The sequence below is a fragment of the Helianthus annuus genome, chromosome 13 (assembly GCF_002127325.2).
Source record: "Helianthus annuus cultivar XRQ/B chromosome 13, HanXRQr2.0-SUNRISE, whole genome shotgun sequence".
Taxonomy (NCBI): domain Eukaryota; kingdom Viridiplantae; phylum Streptophyta; class Magnoliopsida; order Asterales; family Asteraceae; genus Helianthus; species Helianthus annuus.
In genome coordinates this window covers 74,330,665-74,356,250 of record NC_035445.2, presented here as the reverse complement: position 1 = coordinate 74,356,250, position 25,586 = coordinate 74,330,665, and the positions used below count along the sequence as shown (strand labels likewise).

General features: G+C 35.2%; 3 protein-coding genes across 5 annotated transcripts; 2 read left to right on the top strand and 1 right to left on the bottom strand.

The window, feature by feature from the left end:
- Nucleotides 1-1,946: 1,946 nt before the first annotated feature.
- LOC110898181 (transcription factor E2FA) lies at nt 1,947-7,964 on the top strand. Of its 2 annotated transcripts, none has more exons than XM_022144942.2 (14): nt 1,947-2,340; nt 3,694-3,883; nt 3,990-4,043; nt 4,157-4,242; nt 4,331-4,419; nt 4,514-4,568; nt 4,708-4,760; nt 4,839-4,889; nt 4,981-5,029; nt 5,122-5,187; nt 5,798-5,874; nt 5,972-6,176; nt 6,280-6,346; nt 7,584-7,964. In XM_022144942.2, exons 1-14 carry the CDS (start codon nt 2,125-2,127, stop codon nt 7,703-7,705), a joined length of 1,380 nt encoding a protein of 459 aa, XP_022000634.1. In that variant the 5' UTR covers nt 1,947-2,124; the 3' UTR covers nt 7,706-7,964. The 2 variants fall into 2 exon arrangements, with proteins under 2 accessions (XP_022000634.1, XP_022000633.1); XM_022144941.2 differs by having other exon boundaries at nt 1,947-2,361.
- A 2,128-nt stretch (nt 7,965-10,092) lies between these two features.
- Nucleotides 10,093-14,729, bottom strand: LOC110898180 (putative HVA22-like protein g). 2 transcript variants are annotated; one of them, XM_022144938.2, is made up of 7 exons: nt 14,576-14,729; nt 14,137-14,217; nt 13,938-14,036; nt 12,309-12,365; nt 12,149-12,212; nt 11,873-12,070; nt 10,093-11,099 (listed from the first exon to the last, which is right to left on the bottom strand). In XM_022144938.2, the coding sequence occupies exons 2-7, from the start codon at nt 14,166-14,168 to the stop codon at nt 10,848-10,850; spliced, it is 702 nt and encodes a 233-aa protein (XP_022000630.1). In that variant the 5' UTR covers nt 14,169-14,217; nt 14,576-14,729; the 3' UTR covers nt 10,093-10,847. The 2 variants fall into 2 exon arrangements, with proteins under 2 accessions (XP_022000630.1, XP_022000631.1); XM_022144939.2 differs by having other exon boundaries at nt 14,137-14,208; nt 14,576-14,718.
- A 9,627-nt stretch (nt 14,730-24,356) lies between these two features.
- On the top strand, nt 24,357-25,058 carry LOC110901053. The gene has a single exon (XM_022147908.1). It carries the CDS (start codon nt 24,357-24,359, stop codon nt 25,056-25,058), a length of 702 nt encoding a protein of 233 aa, XP_022003600.1.
- Nucleotides 25,059-25,586: the final 528 nt, after the last annotated feature.

Genomic DNA, 25,586 nt, shown 5'->3' with positions numbered 1-25,586 from the left:
TATAAACTAGTTTTTTTTTTTTAAAGTTATTAGCATTTAGGTTAACGAATTAATATTGAGCAGGCTATATGAATTAACATTGGCAATAAGTTTTTAAAATTTAGATTGGACTAGGTTTATTTTTAATTTTTAGATCAAAATTAAACAATTCAAGAACTCAAGAAGAAAAGAAATAAAGAATACTCACAACTCACAATCTGGACGTCGACAGCAGGTCAGCAAGCCCTTGTTCGTGTCATCGTGTGTGGAGTGTCGACCTTTGACATCCCTGCTTCATTCAATCTGCCGCCCATTCAATTTAATACACTATTGGTTATTATTTGGTTATTTGGGCTAATTACAATTGGGCTATCAATCTGGTTTTTTGGGCTAATACAATCAGTATTATTTGGGCCTAATTTCACTTTGTAAATTTTTTTTTCAGGGGTGTCCTAGTACTTGTTGAGGGGGTCCTTAGTATAAAAATCGAAAAAAAAAAAAATTTACACTACCGGAAAAAAAGTTGAGCCGTAGCCCGTGCTACGCTTCAACCTACATTAGGTCCGCCCCTGAACACAAGCGAACATCATGGATAATATCATAAGTTCAACAAACACAACATTGTTATGACAAAATCGTAAATGGACTTAAATCGGATCATAAGGACCGATACTTTTTTTTTTTGGAAGGTATAAGGACCGATATACTCATATACAAGTTGCTTAAAAGGCAAAACCAAATTAACAAACCGAACCTAATTCACATGTTCGACTAATCTAAAGGTTTACTAATCATATGATCTTGTATATCTCCAAACAAATGTTAAGAAGTACAAAAAACTAAGAGTAAACTGCTAAAATGGTCCCTGAGGTTTGATCACTTTTTTCACTTTAGTCAAAAACTCAAATCTTTTGAATCTGGGTCCAGGTGGTTTTAATTTTGTTGTCATTTTCATCCAAAAGCAAAACATGATTAGATTTTTCAATTAACATCTAACTTTTTTTGTCTTTTTCCTCCCTTTTAATGAAGGGCAAAATGGTAAGATTTTTTTAATTTGTTATAATAAAATGTTAAAAGGCTATTTTGCTCTTCATTAAAAGCGAGGTAAGGGAAAAAAACTGGATGTTAACTAAAAAATCTGACCAGATTTTGATTTGGATGAAAACGACAACAAAATTGAAACCACAGAGACCTAGATTCAAAAGATTTGAGTTTTGGCCTAAAGTGACAAAAATGACCAAACCTTAGAGACCCTTTTGGCAGTTTACTCAAGAACTAAAGTGCGTATCATGGTGCATAAAGCGGTGACATAGTACATATTAGGGCTATTCAAAAAGCTCATGGCTCGGAGCTCGCTCAGATTTAGCTCGAAAAAGCTCGCTTGATATGACTCAGTTTGACACTAAGCTGAGCCGGCTCGGCTCGTAATGAGTAAGACTGGCTCGGTTTTGCTCGCTTGGTAGCTCAGCTCAACCCAGCTCAGATTATTTTGCTTTTAATATATTTTCTTTTTATATCTATTATAATCTATTACAAAATCAGATTATTGTTTACATGTATTTAGGAATATAATTTGATATCTATGACATATTCGAATGTTGATTACCATGCTAATGAATATATACTGTATTTCGTTAAAATTTTAAACTTATTTTGTGTTGTCGTACTTGATATTGGCTTGTAAGTTGTAACATATTAGGTTAAACTTAATTTTATATGTTCTTTTGAAATATCAAGCTAAGCCCGAGCTTAAATTTTTAGCTCGGGTTCAAATCCAAACCAAGCTGACCCAGATCGGTTTATAATCGAGCCGAGCCCGAGCTTGCCTTAGCCCGACTCGTGAACAGCAGTAGTACATTGGTTTAGAATTAAAAGGACTTTAAAGTCATAAACCCAAAGTAGAAGGACTCATATCCCACCGAAAACCTTTTTTTTTTTCATTTTTCTTCCCTCCACATCTATCCGAACCAAAAATTCCCTCCCTTCCCTCGTTTTCTTCTTTCTCTTCCAAACCCTCGTTTTCTCTCTCTACTTTCTCTCTCTACAACCCCCAAACCCCCATTTTCCCCCTCATAAACCCTAAATTCACCTCAATTTCTCACAATTCACTCATCTCTCTTCCTCAATTCCACACAATTTCCTTCAATGTCTGAACATCGACCTCCAAATCGCACGGCGGCGTCTCCACCGGTGCCGGCGCCGCTTTCCGGCGCCAGAAGTGGACAGATCCTGCATCCGATGAGACGTCACTTGCCGTTCTCCTCGACTAAACCGCCGTTTACTCCTTCCGTTGATTACCACCAGTTTCCGTCTGGAATTGACGGCGTTACAGTCGCCGGCACCGTCGATCAGTCTGCTGACGTAATTGTAGTTAAATCTCCGGTAGTGTAATTATAAACGTTTGTTGTGATAATTAGTTAATTATGCTGTTTGTTAGGTTAATTGGAGGCTCACGCGTGAGTGTTTGTTGCTATAGTGTAATGTAAAGTTGTTGTGTTTTTAGGATATATAATTTGTTATAAGACTAATTCGTAATCGATTACGCCTCAAATTAGCAGAGTTTGTCTAATTGGTTGGAATGTGACCTAAAAATCTATAGTTGGATCCAATTTGGGCATTGCCTAACCGGTGTCGAGGCTCCCGATGCGTGGTTCCGTGTAGTACGGTGAAATGGTATAATCGTTTCATGGTCGTCTTTTTTAACTTTAGGTCGGTCGGTGAAGATCCAAAAACTAGACCTCCGGATGATCTAGTGGATTGGATCCTAAGAAACCTGCAAAACAGAAAACCGTTAGGCTTGTCGCAGAGGTGGGAGGGCCACTCTGCAACTATATCCGGCGTGAGGGTAAGTATTTGATGTAGAGAGAAAAAGTATAGAGAGAGAATAAGGACGAAAGTACAAATAACGTACTTTGGTTGTACTTGGAGCTGGGTATTTATACCCTTAGATTTAGGTGACGTCACCCGGTCCCTTCCGTTCAGCCGATATCCGGCCGGAGTGTCTTGTGATTTCTGGGCTGGTAGCCGGACCTTGTGTCCGGTATTGATGACGTAGTCTCTACTATCGGTTTATAAAGTTTCAATATGTAGCGAATAGTTTGGTTTGTGGTTTCAAAAGTTTCAAACTGTATAAAACAAAAATTGGACTGTAAGATTTGTATATGTTTTATTGTTTATAGATACCTCAGTATCTCATATTAGATGTATATAATTATCTACATTAGGCATGCATTTGGGCTGATTGAATTGAAACTGATTTAACTGAAGTAAACCAATGAGTCTTGGCCCATGGTTTAAAAACTGATTAATGGTTTGACCTAGAAACCGTCAAAACCGGACCGTGAAGTCGTGAACGCCCCCTAACGTACGCATCCTTGACGAACTTTCAAGGAAGTGATAAACATGTCTTTCATTTTATCCACTGCGTGAAATAGATCAAACTCAAGTTAAGTGTCCAAGAAACTTGTTACTTGATAGTAGAGACAGTATGACAGTTGGTTAATATACAATCTTCAGATGGTCTCTGGATTACAACTACAGCAACCAAGAAAAGGAGACGCTACGTATAATTAAGTGTTAAATTATGAATATAGTTAATCGCATTATTGGTGCTGTTATCAAGTCTCAGTCATTATATTATTCTTCTGAATTCATGGGTCAGTTTTAGTTATTTTGTTTTCATGGTTGAAGTTTTAAATGGTTATGGTTTTGCAGCCGGTAAAGAGAAAACATGGAGCAGGTTTTAATGAAGTTTCATCTAATGATTGGGCAAGTATTGGTTACACTGCTACAATTGATAGTCCACTTCGCACTCCTGTATCTGCAAAAGGTGGAAGAATAAACGCGCGCTCAAAGGTCACGCCAAGCAACAAACCTGCTCCTCAGACCCCTGTTTCAAATGCCGGTGAGACATGCTTTGAGGTTTTTATATGTTTGCATTACTAGCAGACATATGAGAGCGTTTGGATGTGTGTTTTGCGCAGTGTGAAAACTAATTATGGTCAATACAGGTTCGCCTTCTGCACTTACTCCAATCGCTGCCTGCCGGTATGACAGCTCACTAGGTAACTTTACGTTTACTTATTGCTTTAGATCTTTCAAAAGGTATTACTTTTTGGTGTGCGTGTACATTCAAATGGGATTTTTTTTTGTTAACATAAAGTTTAAAACTTTGCAGGTCTTTTGACAAAAAAATTCATCGATCTCATCAAACACGCTGAAGATGGTATTCTTGATTTGAATAATGCTGCTGCAACGTTGGCGGTATTCTTATTCTATTTTTTTAAGAAAACAAATATATTTTATGTGATTTTTATACAAGATACATGTTAACAATTTATGATGATACCAGGTGCAGAAGAGGCGAATATATGATATAACAAATGTTCTTGAAGGAATTGGTCTAATCGAAAAGACTCTCAAAAATAGAATCCGATGGAAGTAAGTTTTTTTTATTTGTAACACATGCATATCATACGAATGACTAGCTATAATCCGTTTAAACTTATGTGAAATGTCGTAATTATCTATTTAGAGGTCACGATGCTTCAAAACCCGGGGATTTGGAGAATGACGTTGCTTTGTTGCAGGTATGAGTTGGTGAATATTTACTTTTTATTTATTTATTTGTTTGTTTATTTATTTTTATCATTACAGTGTTCAAGTATGTCACGATTCTTTTTCAAAAGTCGTAGTTCATGAGTTATTAACTTTTAGCGTTTGCTACAGGCAGAAGTTCAAAGACTTTCAGTGGAAGAACATAGATTAGATGAAAGCATCAGGTACTAATTTTTTTAAACAATAATCGATTTGCCATATTTGCTATTATGAATCCATCTTATTTAGCATGGTTTTTGCAGCGAAATGCAGGAAAGAATGCGGGAGTTGAGTGAAGATAACAATTACCAAAAGTAATGTTTTATGACTTTATCTCCACTTATGTTTGTGGCATCGGTTAAAATTGTTAACGTTATATTCGTTATTGACGTTTCACTGTTTTAGATGGCTTTTTGTAACTGAAGATGATATAAAAGGTCTACCATGCTTCCAGGTGGGGTTTAAATAATTATTTTATTTTACATTTTCGTTACGTAAATTCACACTTTTACCTGACTTTAGATTTCTGATTTTTATAATTGACAGAATGAAACGTTGATAGCAATTAAGGCTCCGCACGGGACTACTCTTGAAGTCCCGGATCCTGATGAGGTGAGTTAGGGGTGCTAAACAGGTTGTGTTCGCGGGTTTAACCCGACCCGACCCCGAAAATCGTGTCATACATATGAACCCGAACATTACCCGAATATTTGCGAGTTTACCCAAACACGACCCGTTCAACCCGAACTTTTTAGTTTTTCATTATTTTCCGCGAATTAATATATATAAAAATTAATATTTACTACAAAAAAACACAAATGTATAGAATACAATTACATTTAAATTATAAAATCTTATGTCAGCTCTCTTTTTAAGTTATAATTACGTCATAAAATACACACCCAATTTAATTTTGAGATAAAACGTATTGTAAAAAAGTATATTATAATATAAATGGGTTAAACGGGTCAACCCGCCAACCCGACTGGGTTGACCCAAACCCAACCCATTTAGCTAAACAGGTTTGCAGGTTCAACCTGAAACTGACCCGAACCTATTTAGACTAAACCCAAACCCGCGAATTTCGTGTTAGGTTCGTGTCGTGTCAGAAAGTCACACCCTTTAGGTGAGTATGATATTATAAGTTAATCTTTTTATTTTTTTTTTCTAGAACTTACGGTTAATTTAATATATGAGGGCCATTGCTTTGATGATATGTCAGGCTGTTGATTATCCACAAAGGAGATACAGGATAATTCTTAGAAGCACAATGGGTCCTATTGATGTATATCTTGTCAGGTACATGTAATATATATATAATAATTTTATCTTATATTCTTATATGCTTATGTTGACTTAATTCGGTTATGATCAACACAAAACCACATATCTTTAGTCAATTTGAAGAAAAGTTTGAGGATGCGGATGGGGTTGACCAACCTATGACGATGGTACCAGTGGCATCCAGTTCCGGTTCTGACGACAATCCGGAGGCCCACACTGAACCGCAATCACAACATGTTAATAATACGAATTCCGATCATAATTTGCCCCAAGACTCACCTGCGAGGATTATGCGAATAGTCCCGTCAGACGTTGATGTAAGTAACTATGATTCAATAATATATGTGTAATTGTGCAAATGGTGTATATGTATTGAGGACCGTATATAAAAATGAAGTTGTGTATTGTGATTTGTTGCAGAATGATGCAGACTATTGGCTTCTATCAGATAGAGAAGTCCCTTTGACCGATATCTGGAACACAGAGTGTATCCTTTTTTTCTTTTCGCCCAAATAATAAATGTTGTACATTACCTGATTACCGTAAAATGATATATCAGGCCTGTAAATGAAGCGAGCGAACACGAACAGATGCATGTTCGTGTTCGTTCATTTAACTATAACCGAACACGCGCACGAACATATAATCGAACACGTTTTTTTTGTTCATCTTCGTTTATTAAGAATATAGGCATGTTCGTGTTCGTTTATGTTCATTTGTTTAAAACCTAAACGAACAGTTCACGAACGTAAACGAACATAAACAAACTTAAATGAACACAATTTAACAAAGAATACACAACACAAATGAACATAATTGAAGATACATAAATAAAAACACATATGAACACAATTTACTAATCATAACGAACTTAAAGTGATTTTTTAAATAAATTAGTGATTAATTACGTAAATTCTATTGGAACAAGCATAAACAAACGTAAATAAACGAACATAAATGAACGAACAAAACGTGTGTTCATGTTCGTTCGTTTAATTAAATGAACAAAAAATGTGTTCATGTTTGTTCGTATATTTAATATACGAACATAAATGAACTTCTCGTCAAACAAGTTCACAAACAGTTCGTGAACATTCGGTTCGTTTACACAATGTTTTAAAAACCGGTTTTTTATTCATACCGGGTTAGGCTCTGAAATGGTTCAACCGGTTGAACCGGGTTGTACCAGGCGGTTCAACCGGGTCACTGGTTAACACTATAATTCCATAAAATACAAATTAATCTTAAAAAACAATCCAATCTCAATTAAGATTTATATAACTGATTATGGTTTTATGAAAAAATAATTGTTTTCTTGTAAAATGTTATGCATTTTTTAAGAACATTTTTATTACTTATAAAAAATATTACATTGGATGATGTGAGTAACAGCAGTTTCAATAGCGATTAAATATTGTAACGGAAGACACTAGGTTAATTACCTACAATGGAACGTCGGTATTACCTTAATATCGTTTTTTTATAATTAAAAAAAATCAACTTTTAAGATAAAAACCGGTTCAATGGTTTGAACCGGTAGAACCAGATTTACCGGCGGTACATAAGACATACCGTATTTGGGTTTTATCGGCCTTTATCGTACCGGGCACGTGTCCGGTATCCGGTTTAACCGGTATAACCGGCCGGTTCATACCGGTATTTAAAACATTGCGTTTACAGGCCTGGATATATTGAAAGGAATGTATTCCTTGACTAGTTTTTAGTACAATGGGATGATGTTGATCTGCTTAGTGAAGAATTCGGGTTAGCAGAAATGGGGACACCAAGGCCAAGCACACCGCCATCCGGTCACGCTGATGCACATGTAAACGGTGCGCTCAGGTGAGCCAAGGTCAACAACAACCACGAAAAGGGTCGGGTCAACACCAACACCAGTCACCAGATGACTTGTTTTCAGGTGAAACGGTCCAAAAGGATACAAGGAGCGTGAAATCGGGAATCCAAAGCAGCTGTCAGGTTTTTTGTACAGTAAATTAAAATTCCATTGGAATAAAACTTGAGTATGCTTGTTTTTAAGCTCAATAAATCCAAGTACCAACAAATCTTATACATTTTAGTGTTGAGTTAATTGCTTGTTTAGGATTTATTAAGTGTTATTTTATTTATAGCTAATAGTTTTATGTATAAAAATACATATATTTAGTTATTTTATCATAAAATTTAAACATTATAAAAACCAACATGTTTATGCATATATGACTTGTAACATTGGTTTAGGGTGTTTTTCAAAAAAAAATTGAAATTTTCCTTTTTAACCCTAAAGTTTTAATCTTTGACAATTTAAGTTTAAAGTTTTAATATTTCTTTCCTTTTTAACCCTAAAGTTTTAACATTTGACAATTTAAGTTTAAAGTTTCAATTTTGGAAATTTAACCCCTTTTGATTAATTTGATTTTTCACTTCTAATTCAAAAGTTTCCATCTTATACAATTTAACCACTTTGATTAATTTGATTTTTCACTTCTATTCAAAAGTTTCCATCTTTTGCGATTTAGCCATTTTTTTTTTTTTACTTATGTGTTGTAATCTTGGCTTTGAGGGTTTTTCAAAGAAAAAATGGTTATGCATATGGTTTTTGTAACCTTGGCTTTGGGTTTTTTTTAATTGATTTTTTACTTTTCACCCAAAAGTATTTCATAAATCACTTTTAACCCAAAACTATTTGTTTTTTTTTTACTTTAACACAAAACTTTTTAATCTATCCTCACAACTTTTTTTACTTTCAACTTTGGTCCTTTATAGTTTTCATTTTCCGCAAAATTTTCGCTTTATGCTTCGTTCTAAATTTTGTGACTTAACACATCGCAACATGCGTCTTTGGTTTAACATTTTTACGTTTCGTTCTAAATTTTGCGAGTTAACATGACGCAACGTGCGTGCGTGTGTGGGTAAACGTTTTTACATCGTCTATTTTTTTCCCGTTTGATAGGTTCAACATAACGTGCGCGTCCTAAATCGACTTAGTTATAATTAAAGAATCCCCGCCGCAATGCGGCGGGATGTATTTCTAGTTATATATAATAATACATATGTAATCACATATTTCCTGTATAAAATATAAAATAATATTATATTTATATAAATAATGGACTTGTTTAAGCTTGCTAGTCTTGACAAGCTCAAACCCAAACATGTATATTAAAATAAACTTCAATTTAGAGTATCACATTTTAGAGGATAACTTTTATGGTCTGAGTTGATCCTTAAACTGTTCTATTTTTTTTAATATCAGTTAATCTTAATTGACCTTTAAACTGTTTCAGATTTGACCAAATATTGGATCTCAAAAAGTATCTTCTATTATTTTTGTCTGCATGTTACAGGAGAGCATCGAAATCCGAATATTTTAGATGATCTGCATCTTTAAAAGATATTATTGATTAGTTTAAAATAAAATTCAGATAATTATGGGGGACAAAGGACAATAGACAAATTTAGTGACACCAAAGAGATTTTATACTCCATGCTTCCCCTAAAATACAATTTTTGGATATTAAATTAAATTAAACTAAATTTAATTTAAAATATATTAAATTAAATTAAAATATATTAATTAACAAAGCTTATGAATAATAATTACACATGGCTTCACATCATTTGGCTTTTTTCCCTCTTTAACACGTTTTTTTATTGTATTTATAGAGTTCTTATTCCTCATTTATTGGGTTAGTGTCTTTAGTAGAGTGGATTTTATTTTTCCTAAATCTCCATTCCACTCAGGTTCGATTCTTAGCCCTAATTTTTTTTCATGCGTTTTTTGTTGGTAGTCACACGTGTCCTCGTGAGGTTTAATTTCAGGACACCTGTTTGATTTGTTGTCCACTTCATTGCTTCTCTTATATCAGAGTTCCAAGAGTTTGATTGCATGTTAGTTTAATAAACAGTTGATAAACCGAGATTATTCTATTATTATATAGATACCGGTTAATGTTTTAAATAATAAAAATAAACTAAAATTGAAATTGAAATTAGTCGTTAAAAAAAAAAATTGAAATAGAAATAAACAATAAAACAAAACGTATACTTAGCATACTTTTATTTAAATATCATAAATATAGACATTATCTTTATCTATTAACTATACTCACATTAAATAAGGAAAAAACTATGATTTCCTGAGATTTAAGTAAAAAATATTTTGCCGATTTAGAATTTGACTAATTAATATTCTATTATTCGTTTTAATAGATGGCGTTACATTATTTAATTAGCTAATAAAATAGGATCTTAATAAATCTTGAAGAAATTACAAATGATGCTAAAAACATCAACAAGATACGCCAGTTATTGGCTAGACTCTACTCCAAATATTTAACACTTTTCAATTCTTATAATAAAACCTTCATACTTTCACAATCTCATCTCCACCATGATCACCACCACAACACCATCATCATCACCAACTTGTTGTTCATCTTCAGTGGATTTTCAGCTCAATGGCATCAAACATACTTGTTACACCTCCCTCCGGGACATTCTCCCATCTCCGCCAACCGCCATTCATTCCCCGAAACCTCCTTACTCCGCCCCCAACTCGGGTTATGATATTTCGATTCGAAACCGCCTTGTGAAGCAGGCGGCCTGGGCTTACCTCCAGCCCATGTCCACCTGCCACGAATCCGATGAATCCGCCCGCGTGTGGTGGACACAATTCTCCGGCAGCCTCCTCCGCCTCGTAACCGCAGCTTTCGATTGTCTTCTCTTGTCAATTCACCCGTGAAAACAGCCTCCCTCTTGCAGAAATGCAGGGTGGGTTAGGATACTAACATTTGAAGTTATATTGACACCCCGGACCCCACGCATGCAGAAGCCTCGTGCACCGGGTTTAATTGTTTAATCATTTGAATTAAGAAAAAAAAATGAATTAAATGAATGAAAAGCAAGATACAAGTTTCTTTGTTTGTTCTTTTCTTTTTCTATGTTTGTTTGTTTACAATTTGTACATTTACTAGTTCGGGTTCGACGAATCAAGTTCCTCTTGACCGTCTAAATCTTAGCCAATGTTCGCGGTGACCCGAAGACGAGTTGGATCGGGTAGGCGATGGTGGAAGGTGGAGTTCCTCGGCGTACACAGCGCGGTGGCGGCCGGTGGTGTTTGGTAGGGGTGGAGCGGTGGGCGCCCACGTGTCTTCGTCTTGCTCTGATCGGAAAAAAGATGTTGTAGTCACCGGTGGTGGCGGTGGACGTCCGTCACCGGAGTTCTGATGATTGTATAGAATCTGCACAATAGAAAAGCTCACAAACATTGAAAAAGAAAATATGCACGAGCAGGGGCGTAAACAAGTCAAGCAGCTTGATAAAAGCTCAAACTCAAACTCGAGATATAGAAATATAGGTTGAAATGAGCCGAGTCAGGGCTCGAGCATAAGTCAAACAAGCTGAGTTCAAGCCTAGTTGAGCTCAAGCCTGGATCGGCTCGTTTACACCCGTCCGTAATTGCACTTGTCATTTTACGGACCTACGTTTTAAACCGGATAAAGTTGTAAAAATAAAAAAATATATTACAAAAAATAATCAACCCAAAACAAAATGTATACTATTTTATCTTTTGGTATGGATTTGTAATAAAATATGAAGTGTAAAGTAGTAGTAACTGAATTAGTAAATGACATATTTAGAAAAGTAAAAAAGTATATTTTTTTTTTCTATTTTGTTATAAAAATCTGGTTTAATCATTCAGTCCGATACACCAATTTAACCGGTTCAAACAGACTAACCGGTTATATAGCACATTCCCAGTCTGACCGACCAGTCAAATCTAATATCAGTGATTTTAATTGTTAGGTAGGTTAACAATGTATATTTCTTCTCAAAATATGAAGTGTGTCACGTTTCGGTTTAAGGGGTTTAATTCATGATCTGAACATGACCCATATATTTATTCGTGATAAACGTAAGCCGCGGATATCAATATTATTTTAAACCCAACTTGAAAAGTCAAAATAAACTAAAGAAAAATGGTCTGAAAAAGAAAGGGTAAAAGATGACAAACCTCAGATCTTGTGGGCTTAGAGACTATATAATGAAAGATTTCAAAGAACTTTGTTTGACCCAATTCTGTAGAGTTGTGCCAATAATAAATTGCCACGTCCCATGCTTTAGCCCTCATTTCCTTTAAACTCCTTTCTATATCTGTCTCATGATTTTCTATAAAGGGCCTCAACATTGCTTCATATACATACCAGGTCCCCTACACATAACTTTCCTTTTTTAGTACATCCTTTAATGCACAAAGTACAACCCCTCATATATTGTTATTAGTTTGTACCTTTGTCTTAGGATACCATAAATAGATAATGAGTGCTAGCTTCATCTCTCCATACATTGGTACCCTACAAAAGTTTCATTTTAATCATAATCGGTTATTTTCGCTTTTCGCTGTCTGAAATACAGGGTTATAGCGATTTTGAATTTTAAAGAGACCGTACCATGATATGAACATATCACCGACCCTTTCAAAAACAGTGAGTATTGCAACGATCACCCTGAAAGAAATCATTACGCGTTATTGTCAAGTTGATAAGAAATGTTTTAACACGTTATGTGAAAGTTGCGAATTTTACGCAAAAATATTATGTAATTGAGGGGGAAAGTTCAATTTCTTGTGAAATAAGCAACAATATAGAATTAAAGATTGCTATTTGTTGCTAAAGTTAGAAGACACAATAAAGAAGTTGATAGAAGCAAACATGTTCCATGTGAGTTACATTCATCATTATCACTCAAAACCTCACACAAGAGCATGACTAAAGTGGGCCCCTTTCTTTAGTTAACTAAAAGCGAATACATACATATCCATTGTTACTAAAATAAAAAATTTAGTTAACCGATAAACACGTAACATAAAATAAATGGTTAAGATAGCAAAACAAGTTTCTCAAACGTTTCATCTTTTATAATTTTATCATTATATTGACAAACTAGTAACTAAACTTCGAATATCATTCAATTTTGGTAATACTTCGAATTTTTAGAACTCATAAGGTTATAAAAAATTAAAATTGCTAGATTTTTTTTTTAGAATTTGGTATTTCAAGTTGTTTTGGGATGAATTTGACATCGAGTTTCGAGTATTGTGAAGTCCAACGCCCGAATTTTAACCACCTAGGATTATGAATGGAATCCCGAATAGACAATAGCGGGAAATATGCAAATCATGATGTTAAAAAATCGAGTACATGAAGACATAACGCCAGGTACAAAATATGATTTAACAATCAGGTATGGGGACCTGGCATAACAACACGGTTCTATAGATAATGACCAAAATTGAACAACTTTAGAAGTATAATAAGATATAAATTGTCCAATGATGAATACAACATTTTGCTACATTAGTCGTATTATTATTGTTAAAGAATTTGAGAAAACTATTGGTTGATTATGACATGAACAAGCAACCCAAACCCAATCATGGTAAAAGTGTACAACCCATGTCTCTTTCAATGATTAGAACAAAAGGTATCTTGCAAACCTAATCATGGATGTTTTCAAACCCAATTACCTAAACTCACAATCTATCCCTCAAACTTTGACCTTCATGAACAATAACATGAAAACCAAGTAGTTGACCAAACACCCACTTAAGTCAACTTTCAATGATTAAACCCAAACATAACAATAGACAAATCAAAGAGTAAACTGTTAAAATGGTTTTTGAGATTAGGTCATTTTTGCCTTTCAGTCCAAAAATGAAACATTTTGTATCTGCGTCTATGAGGTTTCATTTTTTCTGTCATTTCCATCCAAATGCCGAACCGTGTTAGAAATATATGTTAACCTCTCCCTAAAAAACAAAATTGGGTTTTTAGTTAAAATAAAATCTGAGTTAAAATGACCATTACGCCCTTCATTTAAATGAGGAAAACGACAGAAAAAATAGAGAGGTTAACAAAAATTTCTAACCCAGTTTGCCATTTGGATGGAAATTGGCATCAAAAATGAAATATCATGGACACAGATACAAAAAGGTTTATTTTTAGACTGAAGTGACAAAAGTGACGTAATCTCAGCGACCATTTTAACATTTTACTTCAAATAAAAAAGTAAAAACTCACCAGTATTGACACCAAAATCTCAATTCCCCATTTTCAACTCCATGTTTCTCAAGTGTTTTAAAACACTCAAAAGCTGGATAAGCATATCCAAGAATCAACCTGCACCCATAACCAAACATCAACTAATCTCACCAATCCCCTGTTTCCAAACACCAATTTCCCCCAAATTAAAACCAATCAAAACATGAAAGTGACTTACACAAGACTGTTTGTTATAAGCTCACCCAACATCTTCTTCTAATCTCCCCCTTTTTGCCGCCAAATTCCCAACCTAAATTAACTGTACAAACATTAACCATAATCAAATTTTTAACCAAATTTCAAAACTTTATACAAAATCAACCTAATTTAAATCAAACCCAAATCAATTTACCACTATACCAATCAACATAAAACAAAAGTAAAAAAAAAAAAGATCAATACAGTCAGCAGAGAATAATTCTTTATTAAATTAAAAATCTTTACATAAAGCTTTCATCCTAAAAACCCCCAAAATCACAATCGAATTAAATCTAATCGAATCGAATGGAATCAAATTACAATGAACTTCATCAATATTTAATTAGAAAATGAATTTAAAAACATTTAAATTAGAAACAGAGGACCCATTTTGGTGGAATCAAGAACGAGGGTGTTACCTTAGGAAAACGGAAAAAGATTGTGGATTGATGATGGGGTTTTGAAGAAATTAATGGGTTTTTGAAACGAGTATTTGAAGCTTAAAAAAGAAGCAAAATTGATGAAGAAGAATGAAGGTGGTGATTTATTAAATAAGAAGCATGTGTGTGTATGTGTGTGAGTGTGAGTATTTATAAAAGAGAAAGAAAGCGGTTATGAGGTGGGGTTTACTTGCCTCCAACGCCTCCTCCTCACTTCTTCCACCCTTTTCATAAATTCTTGTTGCTTGTTTGGAAATACTATTTCAATTACAATATACTCTAATGGATTCTTTTTCTTTTAGGGTTGTTTTGTTTGTTTCAGTTTGGTTTTTAATACTTTAGATATCTTACTCGTTTAATATTGAATAGTTGAGACTGTTTATTTCGTGAGCATATGTTTGAACGGTTTAGACATCTCTCTTTGAATGGTTAAACATTATACTGAGTCTGAATGGTTAAGATCTCTTATATGAATTGGTCAGACATTTGCCTCTTAATGGTTAAACATTATACTGGCTCTTAGTGGTTCAGACATTTTACTGGTTCATTACTTAATGGTTCTGACATTTTACTGGTTTAACACTTACACATTTAAAACTTGCCAAACAACTGTTATTTCAGTAAGCATGAGGTGTTGGTACTTTTTTTTTTCCCCACTTTTAGTATGTAATGATTTCATAAGTTTTCATAACCCATTACCTATTAAAATAATGTATAAATCTAATAAAAAAATAAAAACAAAACATGTGATTGGTTGAAGTACACGAGACCCACCATTCTCCTTTCTCTCATGCCGGTTATGCAAGTCACGAAGGGGGCTTTCGTGCCCCTTTTTAACGTCCTAGAAGCGATGTATAATGCCTTTCATGTTCAAAAAGTTGCTACCTCACTAGGGACGTTAACCTATAAGCTTATAAAGAAAATGCTTTTAAAACTATATTAAAGTGTTAAAAACTTATAAATATCAGGGCCGGCTCTTTGGCCGGCCAAACCGTGCCGTCGCTCGAGGCCAAATTTTTAAAGAGTCCAAAAAGTTTTTATAGGCTTTTATATATATAGGCTTTAACATACACATTCAATTATTGTACATAAAATTGTTGTTAGTGGTGGAGTGGAAAAAACTACCTCAAGATAATATAAAGGTCTCAAATTCAAGGCTTGGCTCCACTACGAAGGTTTAATTTTTTTAATTCATTTCCCCTACTATAATTTTGGGCCTAGTTTTTTATTTCGTCCGAGACCTAAATTATTTTAAGAGTTTTCAGATCCTGCTCTTGGTAGATATAAATTACTATTCTACGTTTGCTAAGAAGTTCCCAAAAAGAATAAAATGAGATCAACTCAAACCATTTAGTAAACAAAATCAACCTGTTACCGGTTAGAGAAAAAAAATGATTCTCTTTTTGTTTAATATAAAATTTCAGTCACTTATTGAAAAAAAGTAAATAGACTATATTTTAATGTAAACTTTTTTTTTTAACACATTAATAGGTTTATATATAGATGTTTAGGTAAAGCTTTTCTAAAAGAAATTATATATCAAAACTTTATAAATTGAAATTATATATCAAAACTTTATAAATTTGAATACTAGTAGTGCAAGTTGATTATATATCAAAACTTAATTATGAACTTTAGTAAAGATTGGATTTTTTTTACAAAAGTAAAAATGAAATCAAGTGTTAAAAATCATTTTAAAAATCCCCATAGAATCTCAAAAATGAAAAAAAAATCATGGACCCTTCCACGTCATCTTGTTCGAAGACTACCAAACATTCACATCATATCCACCATCTTAATCTCTATAATTACACTAAAAGTTACTTTTTTTTCTCTAATTTTCAATTAAATAATATTTTTTATACATTTGTCATTACCTTTTATCTTTCCTCTACTCACAAACACTGTTTTTTTAAATTTTAAGATAAGCCGTAATATTTTCTCTTTTCTTCATCTACAACCCCTCATAACCAGTATTTATAACATGAAAGAGAACTGTAACAAAATTTGGTGAACATGATCTAAATGCTCTTAGTTCCAAAACCACCCATAAAAGTTTTCTTGTTACGTGTATTATGTTTTTGGTGGAGATACAATAGGAAGTTTATTTGGCTAGGAAGGATAGGAAGTGATCTTGACCATCCATTAAGTTAATCAAGGGCTAAGATTAAATCAGGGAAATTAAAAGGAAGAAAAGAGGCGCGTGAGTTTGTTCAAGGGCATTCTAGTCAATCCAAGCCAATAGTTTCTCTCTCCTCCAATTCCCCCCCATTTTTCAAACGTTAATAACTCTTTCATACGACATTATTTTTTTATAAAAATTGCACCAAAAAAATGAGCGTTTTTTTATCTTTAAAACGAGTATACTATTGGTATATTTTAAAAAAAAATAATTTAAACCCAGTTGCGTAAAACGCAATAGAAAAACCACGTAAAACGCAATGAAAAAAACCCTAAAAAATGACATTTTTCTAAAACACAATGCACCAAAGACACAAAGAAATGATTTATTTGTAAAACGCAATGGCCAGAAAACACATAGAAATGTCTTATTTGTAAAACGCAATGGCCAGAAAACACATAAAAAAGTGTTTTACCTAAAACGCAATGCACAAAAAACACAAAAAAATACTTATTTGTAAAGCGCAATGGCCAGAATACACTTAAAATGTTTTTTTTTTCTAAAACCAAATGGACTGAAAACACATAAAAAAGTGTTTTACCTAAAACGCAATGCAACAAAAACACAAAGAAATGTCTTATATGTAAAACGCAATGGCCAGAAAACACTTAAAAATGACTCATTCTAAAACGCAATAGACTGAAAACACCTAAAAAATGTGTTTTACCTAAAACGCAATGACTAAAAACACTTAAAAATGTGTTTTTTTTTTTCTAAAACGCAATAGCCAGAAACCACATAAAACTCTCTTATTTCTAAAACGCAATGGACACATAAAACTGTCTGTCACTGTGAACTGTCTGAATTGTCTACGAATTACTGTCTTCGAAATGAGCCAATTTCTGGAAAATTAATTTTTCTGATGCGTTTTTAGTACAGCAATTTAATTGACCCAGCCAGGGGCTCTGCCCCTTGGACCCCGCCAGGGGCTGCCGCCCCTGGGACCCCGCTACCGGGGGCTACCGCCCCCGGACCCCCGCAAAGATCGTAAAACGCAATGACTAAATCAAAAACCCAGATCATGAAAATGAAATTAATTGACGAAATTTGAATGATAGAAACACTTATCAACGCTCGAATCCAACGAATCGAGTGATTATCTCCAAAATCACCGGAAAAACGAGATTTTTTTTTATGAAATTAAACTGGGTTTTCTTCAAAAAAAAGCTGAAGAACACGTTGATCGGATTCTGAATCATTGATTGGTGATGAAAATCGCACTATAATGTAGTGATTATTGAGATAGAAAGTGAAGAAATAGTTGAAGATGGTGGGTTTTGAAAATGGTGGGTTTTTGAATTTACTGGGTTTTGAAAAAGGAAGAAGAAGGAGTTGGATTGACTAAAATACCCTTTCTCTTTATTTTAAAATTTGCTACATGTCATAATCCTATGGCTTCCTATCCTTCCTAGCAAAAATTAACTTTCTATTTGATCTTTTCCCTTATGTTTTTATCCCTTATGTTTTTATCTCTTTTCTATGGCTTCCTATCCTTCCTAGCAAAAATTAACTTTCTATTTGATATTTTCCCTTATGTTTTTATCTCTTTTCTTTTTCCTCTTGAAATACATATTCTCAAAAATCAAATTTCTAATTATAATAACCTGTATACTTAAATATATAAAATTACATTTATTCAACTTGTACAATACACGAGGTTATATAATAAAAGAAATAAAATGGAAACATTTTCCATTGGATTGAGATGGATGTATTGATACCAAGACTTTTCTTTTCAATAAGTAACGCACACAAAGCATTAAAGCTGAGTAAAAAAATAATCAAAATGGTTGCATGTTTCTTTAGAGAATATTGGATTTCAATAATAACACATTCGTCGTTGGCCGCCAACAGTCCCAACTTAAAAATAACCATTGGCTGTCCCAACTATTAACATATTGGCCTCCAATGAACCCTTACTAACAGAAACCTAACGCCGTTAATCTCCGGTCACCAGAAAAGCGTTTTTGACCGAAAAACTCAAATTTTTTGTCCTAAACCTCTTTGTAACCTTATTACTTATTTTAGGAACCTTTTTTCTACTAAAAGCCCCAATTATTGAGGTCGCCGTAAATTCTTTCATCGCCGGAAAACTCCTTTTTGTCTGGAAAACTCAACATTTTCGTCCAAAACCTTTTTGTAACCTTAGATCAGACCTTTAGGAACCTTTTTCCGGCTAAAAACGTTTTTCCGGCGATCGGATACTAACAACATTAGGGTTCTGTTAGTCAGAGTCCATTGGAAGCTAATATGTTAATAGCTGGGACAACCGGTAGTTATTTTTTAAATTGGAACTGTTAGTGGCCAACGGCGAATAGTTGAGATTATTAAATTCAATATTCCTTTCTTTAATTCAACTTTTCCCAAGTTTTGTTGGTGTGAATCTAGATGACTTTGTTTTTTATTTTATAATTTTAGGAAGTTTATCCCATAAAATTCAATGTTATTAGATGTTTGTCCCATGAAATTCAACATTATTAATGGTAACTGATGAATTTATTATGTATGTTCAATCAAAACTATCAAGAGTAGATTAAAATTAATAAGTATTTACAAATAATAAATTATATCGTTTTCATTAATCAACCCGTGTAACACACGGGGCCATAACCTAGTTATAATGTATATTCTGTTTATTGTATTAAAGGTAATATTTACTTCTTGCTAAAACAAGACACGTAACAATAGAAAACAATAAAAGGGCTCTATCACCATTAGTTACCTACTGAAAATTTAACTAATTTATTAATTGTCTCATGAAAGTAGTTTCTTTGATGTTACATTTTCGTACGACTATTAAATGCATATTCCAACCAACAATAGTGGTTTTTAACTTTTTTTAATAAAAATGGACACTTTATATACCATATTATATTACATTACAATAATATTAAATAATAGAGTTTACCCAACAATCAATTAGGATTTTAAGAATAAAACGCACCTGATTGCATCCCCATCCTCGTCCCCAACATCGATCTCGGATCCTCATCGAGAAATCGAGAATTTTTCATTGTTCTACTTATATGTATAATAATATAGTATAGATAAAAATATTATAAATTATAAAATAGTATAGATAAAAAGAGAGAATGAATAAGACCATGCCTAGTGGGCGTGATTTTTTCAAAATTTGCCCTCAATCACGGCCAAACACGCTCCCTCCCCACCCCCTGGGCATTATTGGGCGTTATTGATAAAAAATTCCCCCTAGGCGTTTTTTTAAATAACGCTCTGTCCAAATTTGAAGGACCAATCACATTTAATCTTCCTTTTTCTTGGCTAATAGCTTTTTTTGTTGGGTTTTTTATTTTTATTTAATTATCTACACCCTTTTAACATAATACCCACATCCCCACTACACCCATTTTAGAAAACGTCCAATAATGTCCCTTGCTAACTGTACTGCCATATAGCGGAAAACGCCCAAGGAAGGGGCATTATTCACCCTTACCATGAAATTAGAGAATTTCAAAGCTATAATAAGGCCAAATGTATAAGTTTGTGCACATCAAATCAAAATTTAATTAATAAAATAGAAACCAAATAGCTAAATCACCAACAGTTCCATCAACTCAAAACAAGACTAAACAAATACCAAAATCAGAACCAAAAAAATATGAACTGAGTTTAATCACAAAACTTCACCAAAACAATACAAACCAATTTTAGGTAGCATTGTTTACTCTAACGCGGAACAAACTACAAACATATTATATTTTATATTACATAAAATAGTCGGGTATAGGTTCATATACCACTAGACCTAGCTACACCCATCTCTAGTTTCTTGATTTCAGGATTTGCGGTCTCAATTAATTAGTAGTGCTGGCACGTCACTCGGCTTCTCAGCTGACTTCGGCTGCAAAGACTTTCTCCTTAGGCGCATGTCTCAGCAACACAAAACGAGGGTTTCGCTTGTTATAGGAGATCAACTCTCCTTCTTCAACTCATGGATTCAAGCGTTAGACCAGGTCGGGTATCGGGCTCCCCATCGAATATGATTTTTTGTCATATGCATTTGTAACATAATCGTTTTAGTCTTTGGGTATTTTTTGGATATAGATAAGTTTTTTTTTGTGGCAAAGTTGTATTTTGATTATCGTTATTTATTCTTTATCAGTTTGATTTTAGAATTCGTTAATCTTTTCTTGGTTGATGACACAAGTTTTGATTAACGTTTAATAAGGTTTAAAATTTGCTTTATTGCCAAATAATTATTTAAATATCAAACAGGACGGCCCTGAGAATTCATGTATCCTGTTCGAGCTCGAAAAAACGTGTTTTTAGGCCTTAACGAAATTGGGTATTGAGCTCACTAAAGGTCTAAATCTAATGCCAATGGGCTAGTAACAAATCTAAACCATAAAAATAACTTTGTAAGTGAGCCTATGTTGGTGTTTGTATGGGTATACCCTATTAATTTATTTATTTTTACATATACATATCGAAATTTTTTTAAAAAATAACGTGCCTTTCGAAATATCAGACCCTGGCCGGTGGTCCTTCCTGTCCAACTTCATGGCCGGCCAAAAGAAACAAAATAGTGAAACTCTTGATGTAAGACCATGACATGAATAAAGTGAAGGGTAGTTGTGTTAGGTCAACGTTAAACCAACTTTGGTTTGTAGACCAAACGGATAACTAAAATTAGTTCCCATGTACTGCATGTGTATTATTTTTAAATTATAGTTAATTTAAATTGACTTTTCTGAAAACACATTTTATCATATTAGCTTAACAAAAGATTGATTTACATCAACTTTATTATGATTTAATAAAATATTAACCAAACTTTAGCTATGATTGTAGTCGTTAGTTGTATGCAAGTGTTTTAACGAAAATATTTTAATTGTCTATAAGGTATATATACCAGAATACATACATGAATATTATTAGATGCATAAATAGTACAAAATAATATTTACATAATCTATACTATATAATAAAAGAAACCAATAAAGGGACAAGGGACACATGTAGAGCAAACTAACTAGTATCTCTTAGTGGTAGAGGAAGAAAACTCAGAGGGATGTTGAGAGGCGACCAGAGGTTTCAAGAGGTAAGATACCGGAAAAACAGAGGGGGGAACAATAGTCAGAGACCGGTAACGACATTCTATGTGTCCAATTTACCAGGGGAGATTTCGAAATCATTGTTGTGGAAGGCGTTTCAGCCACACGGGAAGGTGAAGGATGCATATGTGGCGAAGAAGAAGGATGCTAGGGGGAATTTCTTTGGCTTTGTGCGGTGTGAGGGGGTGGTTGACTTGCAGGAAACGTTGCGTGGAATGAATACGGTAAAAATCTTTGAGGCGAAGTTGAGTGTATCAGTGGCAAGATACGACAAGAACCATGGAAAACTTACATGCCAGTATGTTCCAGTGAGGAACAATGGGCAACATTTCGCAGGTCATACAGAAGTGAGAAAGGACCCTCCACTGACCTTTATGAACGGTACTAGGTATAAGGACGCTGCTTGTAAAACAAATGAAACACCATCGTCATAGAAAAAGACGTTACGAATTGAAGACAAGGCGGCGTTATACCCCGATCATTGCATTATGCGCTCGGTCATAGGAGAAGCAAAGGACCTTCAATCGTTAAAAATGGTGGAAACAATGCTAGTGAAAGGCGGATTTGTAGAAAATCCGGTGAGTTACGTTGGTGGCTTGAAGGTGTTGATTGTTTTCAAAGAAAAAAGACTAGCCATGGAGTTCATACAGGTACATGAATTGTTATGGGCAAAGGTATTGGCTTCAGTAACACTGTGGGAAGGCCAAGAAATTGAGTTTGATAGACTGGCATGGATCAGAATAGTGGGGGTTCCTATGCAGTTGAGAGACAACAAGATCTTTGATAAAGTGGGTGGTTTGTTTGGAAGGTTGGCTGATGGATCAAAATTCTCATGGGAAGAGTCAGACAACTCACAAGGATCATGCTGCATACTATCTAAGGTGGCTGGATGGATTGATGAGGAAGTAGAGTTGGTATGGGAGGGCAACCAGTATTCGGTGTGGGTGGTTGAAGACAAGGATTCTCGATTACGGGAAGTGCTACAAGGTTTCTCGAAAGCAAATAACGGGAGTCCGACAAAGACAGCTGAGTCGGTGATCGGGGACGGTGGTCGGGAGGAAGGTGAGTTTAGACCGGAGGATGAATCTCCGGTTGAGAAGTTGGATAGTCGGGAGAGGCAGGAAGTCGATGAGTCGATGGAAGACGTAGGGATTGGGAAAAAAGGTACGCATGTGCATGGGGAGAATGGAAAATCAGCTGAGGCTCAGGAGTCTAGGTGTGGTAGGGACATAGGGGGTCCCGAGACAATGGCAGATAGTATGTTTAATGTGGGGGGCCAGGTCTCAATGGTAGAACAATTTAAATTGGGCTTGCTTAATATTAATGGGCCAACACCTCCAAGCAGGCCAAAAAAAAGGCCACGTGGGCTTCGATCTCCCAAGGCTGCATCAGATACAGTTGGTCCTTTTGACAAGGAATTTAATACTATAACACCCACTAATTCATTCCCAGACCTCAATACCCCTGTACCAAAGTCAGTTGTGGAAAGTGTGCATGAACAAGTCAATGAAGGCAACAACAGTGAAGGTAGGGTTGAAGTTAATAGTGGTGATGGGGTATCGGTTCCGATGGGGGTAAATGGGGGTTCAGTAGCGGATCCGCAATTCGCCACGGCGGGAGCGGCTCAACCTATTGTGATGGAGGATGAAGTAGGGGAAACGGTTAGGGTTGGAGCGGTTGTAGGTATAGGATTGATAGGTTTTGAATCCGAAATACAAGAGATTGTTGATGGCGAGGGTGACAATGAAGGTTCACAATGAATTGTCTAGCCGTGAATTTAAGGGGGGTGAGGGATGAGAGGAAGACAACCTGGATTAGGGGGTTGAAAACATCCCATGGCATTCATTTTATGGCTGTACAAGAGACCAAGCTTGGGAATAACGCTTATTTCCAGCCGAACGTTTTCTGGGGCAGGTCAGTGTTTCACTTTGAGCAGGTTTTTTCTGATGGGAGATCTGGGGGTTAATTAGCTTATGGAACCCGTCTATGTTCCATTGTGTTAGCTCGATTAAGAGTCGGTATTATTTGGTTACGTCTGGTACATTGGTGGCAACAGGGGAGTTCGTAAATTTGGTTAATATATACGCACCGAATGATGCGGTGCGCCGGAGGGGTCTGTGGGAAGAACTTAGGGAATTAAAATAGTCAATGCAAGGTATGTGGGTATTCATGGGGGACTTCAATGATGTCCGGTGGCCGTCGGAGAGGGTTAACTCGGAGTTTGTCAGTGCGAATGCAAGATCGTTTAACAATTTTATTCAATTAGCTGATCTGCACGAGTATAATATGGGAGGGCACAGTTACACATACATATCAGATAGGGGGGGATAAATTGAGCAAACTTGACAGATACTTGGTATGTAGTGAGTTTAAGGGGAAATGGCCGTTGGCGACAGTAACGGCTTTGACCAGATACATTACGGATCACTGCCCAATTGTTTTGTCAACGGTACCGACGGATTTTGGGCATATCCCGTTTTGTTTTTTCAACTCTTGGTTGGAGATGCCGGGGTTTATGGAGTATGTGGGAGGCCTTTGCTCGTCTTTTTCATTCCATGGGCCTGCAGATCTTGCTTTAGCAACCAAGCTGAAGTTCTTAAAAAATAAAATTAGGAGTTGTGTGGCATTTGAAAGAAGGCATAGGGATGCTGTCTATAATAAAAAAAAGGAGGCAGTTGAAAAATTGGAAAAAGAAGCTGAACTAAGGGACCTGAGGCCAACGGAACTCCAACATAGAGAAGAATGCAAGTCTTTTATGTTGGAATATGATAGGGTTAAAATGTTGGATTATCGCCAGAAAGCTCGGGTTAAGTGGGCGGTGGAAGGGGATGAAAATACCGGATTTTTTCACGGGGTTATAAACGCAAATACATCAAACAACCGAATTAATGGGTTAATGGTAAACGGGGAGTGGGTGTCAAATCCGACGGTAATAAAGGACAAAGCCTTTACTTTTTTTGCTGAAAAATTTAAGGAGCCGATGAAGGACCGGCCGCCGTTTGTGTGTCCAAATTTGTCCCGCCTAACCAACTCGGAGGCTGAATTACTGATTGAACCATTCTCTTTGGCGGAAATAAAAGAGGCCGTATGGTCGTGTGACGGGGAAAAGGCTCCTGGACCAGACGGGTTCAACTTCAAATTCATTAAAAGGTGTTGGGAAGGGTTGAAAGATGATTTCATGGCTGTGTTCGAGGAGTTTTTTTAGCATGCAAGACTGAATCAAGGCTGTGTTTCTTCGTTTATAGCATTAATTCCTAAAGTCAAAGACCCGTTGAGTCTTTCGGACTATAGGCCTATAAGCTTGATCGGTTGTATTAACAAGGTTTTATCCAAAGTGTTGGTTTGTAGATTGAAAAAGGTAATTGGGAAGTTGGTGTCACCCGAACAATCGGCCTTTTTGACGGGGAGGAGCATCATGGATGGACCATTAATGTTAAACGAGATCGTGGGGTGGATAAAAAAGATGAAGAGAAGGGGTATGTTCTTCAAAGTAGACATAGATAAAGCATACGATTCGGTGAATTGGAGTTTTTTGGATGCTATTTTGGAGCAAATGAACTTCCCGCCACTTTGGAGGAGGTGGATTTCAGCGATCATTTCATCGGCTAAGGCTTCAGTTTTAGTAAACGGTTCTCCGACACAAGAATTTGTTTGTTATCGGGGCCTTAGACAAGGTGACCCAATCTCCCAGTTTTTATTCGTCATTGTGATGGAGGCGTTGTCCAGAGTCATG

Coding starts and splice junctions, on each gene's coding strand:
- LOC110898181 (XM_022144941.2), top strand. CDS start 2,125: ATGTCTGAACATCGACCTCCAAATCGCACGGCGGCGTCTCCACCGGTG. Junction 4,420..4,513: donor AAAAATAGAATCCGATGGAA/GTAAGTTTTTTT, acceptor TTATCTATTTAG/AGGTCACGATGCTTCAAAAC. Junction 5,875..5,971: donor ATTGATGTATATCTTGTCAG/GTACATGTAATA, acceptor ACATATCTTTAG/TCAATTTGAAGAAAAGTTTG.
- LOC110898180 (XM_022144938.2), bottom strand. CDS start 14,168: ATGTTGGGTGAGCTTATAACAAACAGTCTTGT. Junction 14,037..14,136: donor CTTATAACAAACAGTCTTGT/GTAAGTCACTTT, acceptor TTATGGGTGCAG/GTTGATTCTTGGATATGCTT. Junction 12,366..13,937: donor AGATTTTGGTGTCAATACTG/GTGAGTTTTTAC, acceptor GATTTCTTTCAG/GGTGATCGTTGCAATACTCA.
- LOC110901053 (XM_022147908.1), top strand. CDS start 24,357: ATGCCGGGGTTTATGGAGTATGTGGGAGGCCTTTGCTCGTCTTTTTCA.